We start from the raw sequence: 12,687 nt of genomic DNA on the forward strand, positions 1-12,687 counted from the left end.
ACGTGGTTGTAACGATTCCTTTTTGGTTACTCTTGAAAAATGCACGTGTTCATTGCAACATGTACAACATATCTATAATTTGATTTACAAAGCAAGGATATCCCTCTATATGAACGGATGTTGTAGCCCACAATGATAAATGGCATTATTGTTGATGTTCAGTTGAATAATAATAATTTAAGAGCTATTTAAAACTGTCATGAAGTTATACAAATAGCTGAACAATATATATGGAGCAGTTTGTAACAACTTCACAGAACTTGTGACATTTTCCCGAGTGGCGACAGTGATTTGAGTAACGATTTCGACCAGTATTACGATGCCTGACATTGAGCCAGATTCGAGGCGGGTGTGGACATTCTTGACCTGGCCCTAGATGGCGGCACCTGTCCAACCAATGTCATTTATCAAGGTGGCTTATGGGTCAGATCAATTAAGTACTCAGTTTGTTCTGTTGACGTTTTGCTATTTTTATTTAAACGTTTCAATAATTTAGAAGATGAGACTAGACACTCTGCAAAGATGGTCTGCAGATCATGGCATTCTCAATAGAAGAGGGGAAAGTTAACCGTAGTAGGCAGGGGCGACGGCCTTGGCGACGACGGGAGCGTGGGCGGCGTAAGCCACGGGGGCGGCGACGACGGGAGCGTGGGCGGCGTAAGCCACGGGGGCAGCAACCTTGGCGACGACGGGGGCGGCGACGACTCCGGCGGTCTTGTGGACGACGGCGTTGAATCCGTTGACGGGGTCGGCGGTGTAGTCGACGGTACGGACGGAACCGTCAGGCTCGACCAGGCTGTAGGATCCCTGGACGACGTCTCCGTCGCGGCTCTCGTGCTGGCTCTTGGAGTCTCCGGTCAGAGCGTCCTTGATGTCGTAGGCGTAGCTGTACTGGGGATGGGGATCGTACTCGTCAGCGGGGGCGGCGGCGTAGGCCTTAGCGACCACTGGGGCAGCGACAACGGGGCCGTGGGCGGCGTAAGCCACGGGAGCGGCGACCTTAGCGACGACGGGAGCGTGAGCAACATAGGGAGAAGCGTAGGCGGGGGCGGCGTAGGCAGGGGCGGCGTAGGCATGGGCGGCGTAGGCGGGGCCAGCAGGGGCGAGGACGGCAGGGGCGCCGATGACTCCGGCACGGGCGGCGGCCACGAAGGCGGCGAAGAGGAAAAGCTATAAACATAATTACAAATGTAAAAATATATTTTAGATTTAAGTATAAATATTACCTCAAAAAATCGGCGATTTAAATTGTATAGGTCCTTTCATAAGTTTATAATTTTGTACAAACATTAAAGTAGTACATTTCCATTTTCATCCACAGCATCGATATCAATTTCTGGTCCAAGCGATGTAATTTAAACTTTTCTACAGAATAAAACACTTCAATTCAGATTTTTTTAAATAGAGCTTTATGCTGCTTTTGAGTAAATAATTGTTCAATAATGTTAATTTACTTTGGTTTTGTAGTCTAAGTATTTGATGATAATATACTATAGTAAATGCAGAATAAAGATAAGGTGTTAACGTTTATGGGTTATAGTTTTTGAACATTGGTGGAAATATTTTATAATCATATTGTGTTCTAATTTTAGATTGGTTTTCAGTTCTATGTTAGATTGAAAAGACTACTTTTCATGTGATTCATTCGTATCCAAAAATAAATTTTAATTGGTAGGATAAACAGTAGAATGGTTCGTAAAAAGGTTCGTACAAAAATATTTATAAACATGTTTCTAGCTATATGTAATAATAATCTTAGTAATGCAAACACTTAATCTTCTCCATGTTTCTAAAACGTTCAAACGAATTTCACGCGTCGACTTGCAATTGCCTGTGCGTTGATCAGATTTATAGCTGAGTGTAAATAGAATGTATTTGATCGAATATAGTCTATAGTTATGTAGTTAATTCAATAATCTGATTATTACGTTTTGTAATTAGTACATCATTAATACTGGCTACATTGTGGCACAACATAGTGCTGGAATAGTAAAATATCTATATATAAAAATGAATGTGTGTATGTATGTCCTTTATAGAATCGTAAACTATTTGACCGATAATTATAACAATTTGTATGTATATGTATTTTTCGACGGAGAAGGTTTATACGCTATGCCTATTGATGTATGTCGCCACCAGGCGGCACTGCAAAAGTTAAATGTTTTAAAGCGCCTGTACGCTATAAACTGCGATTGTGAGACAGTTAAGTATATTAAATAGCGAAAAACTATTTGAAGGCGCTAAGCTTTGATGTATATTTGTCTTCAACATACATTTCTGCTTGAACTTAAAGCTTGAATGCCAGACCACTGTATAATAATATACATGTACGTAGACAATGGCTATAAACATACACTTTTGACAGATTTTCTTGATTGTGGTAACAATACAAACTCTACATCGTCGTTGGAAATATAATTCACTTGAACCAGAAGTGCACATACACGGGCAAAGCTTACGAAAAGCGCGCGAAGCCGCGGGAAACAGCTAGTAGTTAATAAACTAGTTATTATACAGGAAATAGCTACCTAGACTTCCTCACAGTACACAGTACTTTCATTACTTTTTAAAAATAATTAAAATTGGTTTATTAACGTTTAATGACTAACTGTATTAATTTTATTGACTAATTTTGTTAAAAATTAAGTCCGTTATTTCTCTTATTCCTTTAAACTTTTTGCGGAAGCTACTTAGCAATTATTATGATAAACCCTTTCGTTGTTCTAATTTGTAATGTCAACTTTTCATAAATTATGATTAAAACACTGATATAAATCCTCGTATATTCAAACCTTAATTGCTGCATGACGCTTTAATGTAACTCGCCCACCCCTACTAAAAGGTTTTTTAAAACCTGGAACAAGGATTTGTATTTTTTTTTGCCGCTATGTTAAAAAATTTAATAAATTTAAAGTATTTCAAAATGTATCGTTAGATTTTGCAGCAAAATAAGAAACTTTAGATTTTTTTTTTCAAAATTCGAGTTATAGGAGAATTTAGACAAAATAAAAGTTCCAAGTGCTTACCTTGAATGCCATGTTGATCAGTGAAGTGATGACCAAAGTGTGAAGAGTCCCCTGCCACCCAGAGTATATAAGTCAGTAAAGGACCTTGCCACACCCGTGACCTTACCACACACTGCCACCACCGCTGCCCCTGCCGCTGCCGTTTGTTTTTCGTCGTCTAATTGGTCAGCTTTGAGCTGGCCTCGCGTATCGAGGGCACTCCAGATACCGTGATACGGCACACCGCCTCATTCATAATAACACGTTTCTGAATTATGGAATTTTCAGTCACTTAGGTCTAGATAACAATGTTAATGGGTTCAATAATGTTCTAGTTGTGCAAGCGACACTTTTCCTCTTCAATAGGAGAATATTTGTCTTTATCCATTGTAATTACAATCGTGTGCCTCAGCATTCACAAAAATGTCTTCTTTTAGTCGGAATTACAGCGTTGTAGGGAGGCAAGAAGATAAATTAGGGATACCTCACTTCGAGATATCCTTAACACAATATGTATTCACCAGTAATATTGAGCACACTTCTTTGTTCTTAAAATAATTTTTGTTATAACATCAACATATATATATTTTTGTGTTTATTTTAGTACATACAATTTTTGTTTATAACTTTACACTCATGTACATATTAGTATAGTGTGTATGGGTAAAGGGCCAAAAGTGTCTCCTAATTAAACCTTTGAATGAAATGTTTTGTTATACAATCACATAGATATTATACATAGTCAAACAGACTATAATTTTACTTTCAGATAATATAACTTTTGAGCACATATACTCTTGCTGGGCTTCATTGAAGATGTGTTGACGGTAATATTCTAATAAAGCTGATATATAACGTCGTAACTTGCTTTAACCCGGATCCAGCTCGGTGTTGACAGCTCCGACTGGTGACATAAACGCAATACTCTTAGGCTAGCGCCTATAAGAAATTGAGCCAGAACATCAGTTTACTGCAGTTTGGCTTCTTGTTGATGACAGCAAGTAAATTAGAAACCTACTTTTGACCCAGTTCTCTAACGTATGCCAAACACGGGAAGGTAGAATATCACTGGCAATTGGTACCTGTCCTGATCCCTGGGACAGTGGATTTCCTTAATAGTGTTTATCCTTTGAACTGTTTTCGATAATCGATTGAAACTATCATAATTTCGATTAAACATTTTTTTTTAACAATAAACATCATTAGCTCAATAGTCGCAACTTATACATAAATCGGTTAAAAAGAGTTTTATTAATTTACATATGGAGTAAGAAACAATAAACTGCTCTCGAAATACAACCGATTGTTATCTATATTTTTATTTATAGTCTAATGAAGGTTTGGTTGGTTACTTTATTGTCCCTCAAATCCTGTGCGACGTATCAGTGATGTCTTACAGTGGCGGTGTACTGCTGTGGGTTCATTTAGCTACATTCGGAAATTCTCTTATCTTATAGCTTTAGGCAATTTATGAGTAATTGTAAAATAGTTAAATATAGGCTATAAGATGGTTGATTTTAAAATTATACACATAATCCAAAGTTAAACCATTTTTAAAATTTTTACTAATAAAGTACACACAATAAGTCAATGTTGGTAACTCGAAATAAAAAAATTAGTCTGCATACTAATTATTAATTAAAATTTTTATTGCAATACACGGCTCCAAAATAGCCAATCCTTTGTCTAAATGGTACAAGGTATTGACGTGGTATTAAAGTGTTGTGATGACATTTTGTGGGTTTGACATCTTCTGAGGCACAAAGTCGCATATTCTAATAGTTTGATAATATCATCCCGTTGAACGTTGTTTAAGATAATATAGTATGAATATTTTGTTGAGTTATGCTATCAATGTTTCGCCGAACATACATGACTAATGCATATTTTGGCATTTGTTGCTCAAATGTAACTGCAAGAAACGCCAAGATATTTTTATATTATTATTAAAGGTTTTGTTATAGACATCGGGCAAAACATTTTTATAATTGTTTTTGTTTTCAAACATGTATTATCTGTTACAATTATTAATTATATTACATTTACAACTGTTATTTTATTAATGTAGCCTATGTACTTCTAAAGTAAGGCTTGTGTAAATATAATTTAAGACTGTATGACAGTGATAACACGGTGACTGCGACACTAGTGGTCACGATCGCTCAGTAAAGAGTTGCAATGAAGGTGTTAATATTAAAAACACAATATCAAGTAAAACAATCAGTGTTAATCGGTAGCGTTGTAATACATGTTGTGGAAATTATAGCATCATGTACATTACGTATGGTACTGAGGCTTTTTAATAATTTTGCTACGGTCACATTTCTCAAATTTTTCCGTCTAGCATCGAGACAAGATTTCCTAAGTATTGCGCGTAAGAATGTTCTTTTCTCTATTTGTATCAATCATCATCTATGTGATACAGCTATATCCTTGTGGCGAGTCTTGTTATGGTGGCGCTGTCGGTGTTTGGTTGGCATAATTAAAACAAAAATGTTTACACATTCTTTATTCATGTAGTCTTTTATATAATTTTTTGGGTACAACTAAATACAAAACAAATTGCTTTGATTATTATGTGAAAGTTCATTTGAAGTAGAATTTAAGGCTATCGTAATCGGGCGAAAAATCAGATGATGATAAGGATATTAATTTTGTAAATTACACAGGCCTACAGAAAAATATTTTTTCTTTGGTGCCGGGAATCTTAGAGCTGATTTAAACTATGTTTGGAGCGCTGAATTCAAAAAGTATATCTATTTTTTGTATCAGCTTTACTTTTTTAGATATGATACAACCTTTGGTGATTTTTTTTAAAAATATTTGATATATTTAGGAAAAAATTACTCAAAGTTAAATTATAATTCTACTAATAAACTAATCGTGTCACTTCCTCTGCAGTATATACTATTATACAAGAAAATATCAATGAACTTCCATGTTTATTACTATTTCATAAGCCATCGTGTTTTCAAAATCAAACAGTGCTATCTGTCGAATCACGACTCAGTTTGGTGGCTTTTGATGTTACGATAGTTCTCCTCAGCCATTCAGAACATCTGGACATAACCTCAAACTTTGTGAGTTATTGTGAAACAAAGTATTTGTTCAAAACTTGCTTTACTTATATATTTAACATGGAAACATGAGTACAAGTCGAAGAAGCTGTGTTAATCATCCTTGTGTTTTGTTACGTTTGCAGGGTATACGTTAAAAGAAAATAGGAAAAACATTACAGGCTTTGTGAAACGTGCATATCTTGGATATTTCGGTGTTCGGCTTGGAGACCAAGATAAAACATGTGCACCGCAAATTGTGTGTAAAACATGTACAGAACACACTTACAGCAGTGGATTACAGAAAAAGAAAAAGTCTTAAATTTGGCGTGCAATGGTTTGGAGGGAAACAAAAAACCACTGTTATTTTGAAATATACAACAAGCGTAGTTTGAAATGTGTTCTCCTTCACAATGGTAACAAATTTGGCTCAATACCAATTGCTCATTCAACTGAAATGAAAGAAGAATATGAGACAATAACTTTGGTCTTGCAAAAGATAAAATACCAGGAACACCGCTGGGTGATATGTGTAGACCTAAAAACTGTCTTCTTGGGCAGCAATGTGGCTACACAAAATATCCTTGTTTCTTGTGCCTCTGGAATAGTAGGGACAGAAAAAAACCACTGGGTAAAAAAGGAGTGGCCTAAGAGAGAAAACTTGGTTGTTGGGCAAAAAAAACATTATTGTTGAGTCTTTAGTTGAACGAGAGAAAATCATCTTACCGCCCCTACATATTAAGTTAGGCCTAATGAAGCAATTTGTAAGGGCTCTTGACAAGAATGATGTTTTGTGTACATAGGAAGAAAACTGCCTCAAATAAGTACAGAAAAACTTAAAGCTGGAATTTTTGATGGGCCACAAATCAGACAACTTACTAAAGATCCGGCTTTTGTTCAGTCAATGAATGAAATCGAAAAAACCTTGGCTTTCATTTGTTGATGTTATAAAAAATGTTCTGGGAAATCAAAAAAGTGACAAATATCTTGAGCTCGTAAACAGTATGCTCAGTAATTTCAAATCACTGGGATGTAATATGAGCATAAAAGTCCACTATCTCCACAGCCACTTGGACTGTTTTCCGGAAAATTTGGGCGACACAAGTGAAGAACAAGGTGAAAGATTTCACCAGGATATCAAAACAATGGAAGAAGATGGGATACTCATTTGATGGTAGATTACTGCTGGTGCTTAAAACGAGACTGTTTGAACAAAGTGCACTCAAGAAAGTCACGCAAAAGAAGCTTCCGATGTGTTGAATGACGTTTTTGTTTTTCTTCTTTTCAATTAGTTTCATCTTCGCAAAGATTAATTGTATTTGGGTTTAATGGTACTGTAAACTTTTACTGTGGTTTTCGTGGTTAAATGGCTCTACAAATATACAAAGGCTTTAACACTTTTGTGTTTTTTTTATTATTAACATAATACACCCATGTTAGCTTGTTCAAGTTTTAATGTGTAAGTACAGAAATATTCCTATCGTAAAAACTAGAGCTGATAGGGAAAAACTGATTTCATATTTGGATTCAGCACCCCAATTCAACTTAAAAATCAGCTCTAAAACCTTCAGCACCAAAACCTCTGTAGGCCTGTGTTATGGATTAAAAATGATTCGAGAGAGTTACATGTTGTATATGTGTAAAAAAACCACTGTCTGTAAATAATATTCTTTTTGACTATGCGCATTTCCTAAGTTTTATTTAGTAAAAAATGTTAATTCCTCATTTCATTTTTATGAATCTCGAAATGGAATAATTTTACATGTTATATCACGAGTGATCACCATGTTTTATTTTTCAATTTTAGGGTTTCAACGTATTTTGTTATTTTTTTAGCAAAATACTAATGAACAGGAAATCATACAACCATATACCGCAAGATATCTAATAAAAGTTCATGTTACCTACAATTCATATGGTGGCCCTTTGCAAGAGGATTTATTCTTCGAGCCCGCGTATCCACCCTTTTGACCTTTAATACAAGATAAGAGTACGCCACACCACGTGTTGCGTAGGAGGCTACGGCGAGGTTGCGTACAAAACGTCAAGTTTATATCTCATTTTATTTTGGCTACATGTGTTACCATGGCAAATTGTAAAATGTTGTGCGACTGTACTCAGTTTGTCAAAAAAATTTATATTGCAATTTTCTTATTACCATCATGTTTACCTATAAGACTAATATAAAATATATTTACTAACGCTCACCCAAATCTCATGGATGATTATAAGCACTATGATCGAAGTTGATGTTGCCTTTATAGGAATGAAGCTTTGAGAAAAATTTCAATTCTTAATTCAGTTTTCGAGATGGGGACAAAGCTAAAACTTTTACTGCCTTTCGAATTATAGGTTACTCTGGCGCTCGCCAATGGTGCCACTGAATCTGAGGTACTATTAAAATCTCAGAAAATAACACATAAAAAAACTTACTTCAGGACAATTCTGGAGTTGTTTTTTCTTCCTGAGTTTGAAAGAAAGTCTGACTTTTTTCTTTCCGCGCTAATATTTCTGGTCCTCGGATCCAGATTTGAGACACTCGATATCTTACAGTTACGCAAAAACTTGTGGTTAGTCTGTTGTCATTCAGTCATTTAATAATCGTGAGATAGAAAATCTGGGTCTCGTTGTCCAGCTTTATTCGTTTCTGTTACTCTCCTGTCGATACCGAGTGTGCGTAGCCGAACACAACAATGGTCCTATTGGCCTAGGGGCGATGATGCCGTGACGTCATGAGGCCAACAATGGTACTTTCGCCACCAATGAGGCAACGATCCTTGGCCCAGACGTTCGATGATTGGCCCATCAGCACCGCGCTGACTACAGTACTGCACTACCGCTATCTGCACCTGCACCCATTAGCGTCACTGAGGAGTCATCGGGTCAGTGTCTCGTCATTTTCAATCGCCTCCGTACGCTGCAGTAAAACACAGTGCATGAAAACTTTATCGCTACTCAGATTAGAGACATACAGTACAAATTACGCCATCTTACAAATATTTATTAACAACCTTTTGTTTGACCTTTTCAAAGTGTTGTTCACGAAAGTTAAAAACTCTTACACCCCACCTGTCCCAAATTGTCCGAATGACCTGTTTTTATCAACTACGTGTATACCGGTACTAGTTTATGGACTATCCTACGCCAGGTAATTCAGTTATTGGCTACTAACTTTGGTAGGATTAGAACCCAAGCAAGACTCCTTCTTAGATATTCGCACACAGTGGTCCTAAAAAGTATGGAAAATAAAACATGTAATGATAACCATATTACCTATTAAAGAAAAAAATCATAACAATAACTCATCAATTTAACTTTATTTTATTTCATTTAAATGTAGTTTAATACATTTCCTTAAAAAAGGCATCATCTTTAAATGTACGGAATTTGGTAGCCATTTTGAATACGTCATTTGGATTTAATACAAATAGGGTCATGTAACACATTTTAAATTGCTTCCAATAGACACGTTGTTCAGTTTTTACAATCCTAAAATCTTTGATTTTTATTATTAGGATTATAATTCAGGAATTGTTCCTTTTATCACTATACTATTACTATTCCTTTTTATTTTGAAATAAAATTTGCGTCATTACCGTTTAAATTTGTATATATACAAATAAAATATGAAAAATATGTACTTGAAAAGCTACTAATTATGTATAAAATTAATATATAGCTACTTTTTTGTTAGTGAAATGTATTAATTATAATAGTAATTAATAATCTTTTTTTATATATACGTATTTCTTAATTAAAAGGGTCAAAATAAATTATATACGGCACATAGTTGTTCTCTCAGGGGATACCAGTAATTTGATACTATAGCAGCCCTTACCAAAATAGCCCGATGAGATTTGAGGCGGTGTTGCTGTATCGGTGCTGACCATCAGCTGTTCCTGCTATGAAGTAACTATGACCACTACTGTCTGATTGTTTACAATATTGTCTGCAAAACACGTGAAAGGAATCAACCATATTTAGTTCGTTTATTGTAACTACCGATGTTGTTTGGTTATTGCAACAGATGTGAATGTTATTGCAACATGAATCAACATATTGTTCATTCATGTAAACCTGGGAACATTGTTGAGCGCGAGGTGTAGAGGGGGAAACGCACCAGTCACCGTTGGTCTATTACGGTATCAGCTGATCTAACAATAAATTATGTAGTAAATTGTGTATAAATAAAAAAATAACTAATTATTAAGATTTCAAATATGGCAAAACAAATCTTTACGAAACCAGTAACTTTTGGATTGTGTCGTTTTTCACAAAGGAGAATATGTACTTTGTGATATCGAAAATTGATGAGAATACCTCTTATCAGGGCTTATAAACAACTAACTGCAGTCAAAATGTAATATATCATTGTTTACCACTATGAGTCACACAAAAAATTACGTTAACTTATTTTATTTTGATCTGTCTTATTTATTTAAATGTTGATTATGCAACTTTCATATTTTGAAACTCTGGATGGTTAAAAAAGAAAATTGCTTATTTTAATGCAACCTTTAAGGGATTAAGATACTGAGCAACAGTTTTCACCATGGCACTTATAGAAAATTATTAAAATGTTGTATATATTGATTGTTAAATAATTAATTTTACACATTTTTACACACTTAGTTGATTTTGTTTAAAAGGAAAGGGAAACGTCCAGCAATGTTAGATTGACGTTGGTCCAAGTAAAACATCTCTAATTGGTTTATGGGGGGGGGGGGGGTCGTCCAGACGTCCCAGTAATGTCACGGCCAAATTATTGGGCTGACATTGACCAAACTGTTCGCTTCCTGATTCCCGATTTTGAATTACGTTATTTACTAGACCGGCGCCTAATCTATCTAAGCATAGAATAGCCATATATTATATGATTATAGAAAATCGTATTGGTGTTTGAGAAAAAAATTTGTGTAATATAAAGTTTTGATTTAAATATATAATTGTTATATCGCTATATAAGTATATTCTATAACGTCTACTATTATTTAATAAACATGTATTGGATAAATATTCGTCCTTTCTTTAGGTTTACTGATTTTATATAAGTTTTATTAATTTTAACAATGCGGTAAATAGTTTACAAATTATATATTTTAACCATTGAAAGCTTAGATTTTGAAGTTAAATTAACGCACACGAGTGTGAGAAGGTCAATCAAATCAATTCTTAAGTAACTTCAACAATTATCCAGTTTCAGCTTATCGATATTAAAGAAGGACAAATATGTTGTGTATGAGTTTGATATGAGAGGAACTTCGCTATCGTAATTTCCGATTTGTATAACCACTGACTGTTTGTGGATTATAGTTACGGTGGTGAAGGCATTATAGGCTTATGTTAAATACAAAGGATACCTCAATGCTCTCTGTCCCTCCAACCTATTCCAAATAAAATATAAAATGCCTTTTTTACTGTTTTTAATGTAAATTAAACTAAATATGATAATAATATGATTTATGGAACGACGACGTTGGATTTGTTAGAATGGAAATGTGTATGTTTGACAAGAATCATTTTATACATTAAAAATATTGTATGTATCACTGTTTAGTTATGCCCTTGTATGGGTTAAGGAGTATATAACATACACGTGTGACGTGAAATAAGAATTCCAAACCCTTGCTTCATCAGCTCTACGACGGTATTAGGAATACTGGATAACATCGCTTTAACATCTTGTTTGATGACAACTCCAGCCTGAACATACAGAGTTAACTCAGGTTCGTTCACTATGCTGCTTAGTTGTCGTTGAGACGCTAGTGGAATAATGTTGCAACAGCTTCAAAGTTACAACTATGTCAGCATGTCTGTAATCTTTTTTAATCGTTGAGTAAGCTCTGGGATTAGGTTACAAAAGCTTATTTAGGGAATAGGTTCGAATATAATTCAAATATCTTTATTGCAGTAGACGATAACATGTATTACATTGTAAAAGTTAGAGATACTAGTAATTTTGACATGCTCACCACCATTTTCTCATGCACACTGACTCAACTCAACTTAAAACAAAACAAAACAAAAAATTTACATTCACATATTTTCCTTAAACCCATCTTCGACGTCAGTAAGCCAAATGAGTGGGTTTTCAGTTAAATACCAAACCCACCAGTAATGTTGAGCATTGGGACATTTCTTGATTCAACCTGTTAACAAAGTGAACAGGACATCTGTTAATAAAGTGAACACCAGCCGGTTAGGGTAAACGTTCTCCCTTGGTTGTTTATGCTGCCCCTAGTCTCGTATCTGTGTATGCTTGGCCTCACGTTAGGCACATTCAGAACATGTTGTTTTTTAAATATATACTATAGGTAGCGTCAACAGTTTTAGTATTTGAACGACTCTCTGAGTTTAAATTTTGCAATGACTCTGACAGTTTTTTTCTAGGTTTATTCTTAACGGTTTTTTTCAAAAGTTGTGAGATTGATAATTTTTAATTTTTTACACAATTGTTGAGATCCACGAAGGTTCGGATTTCCAAAGCATACTTTACGATTCGCTCGTAGGCTACTGTTTGTGATGAGAAATATATCCCCGAGGGATTACGTAGATCATATCAATTGAAACCTGACAATTGATTTTAAATTCTTACCTATGTGTTATGTGGCTGAAAAATAATC

General features: G+C 35.0%; 2 protein-coding genes across 4 annotated transcripts in view; one reads left to right on the forward strand and one right to left on the reverse strand.

Moving 5' to 3' along the window:
- The window catches only part of LOC124360510 (neurobeachin-like protein 1), a 545,778-nt gene that overhangs the window by 29,011 nt on the left and 504,080 nt on the right, over nt 1-12,687 (forward strand). The gene's annotated exons all lie outside the window — the stretch shown is intronic.
- LOC124360514 (cuticle protein 21-like) lies at nt 446-3,132 on the reverse strand. The gene is made up of 2 exons (XM_046814207.1): nt 3,030-3,132; nt 446-1,170 (listed from the first exon to the last, which is right to left on the reverse strand). The coding sequence occupies exons 1-2, from the start codon at nt 3,039-3,041 to the stop codon at nt 565-567; spliced, it is 618 nt and encodes a 205-aa protein (XP_046670163.1). The 5' UTR covers nt 3,042-3,132; the 3' UTR covers nt 446-564.

Source organism: Homalodisca vitripennis, chromosome 4, assembly GCF_021130785.1.
Source record: "Homalodisca vitripennis isolate AUS2020 chromosome 4, UT_GWSS_2.1, whole genome shotgun sequence".
NCBI lineage: Eukaryota > Metazoa > Arthropoda > Insecta > Hemiptera > Cicadellidae > Homalodisca > Homalodisca vitripennis.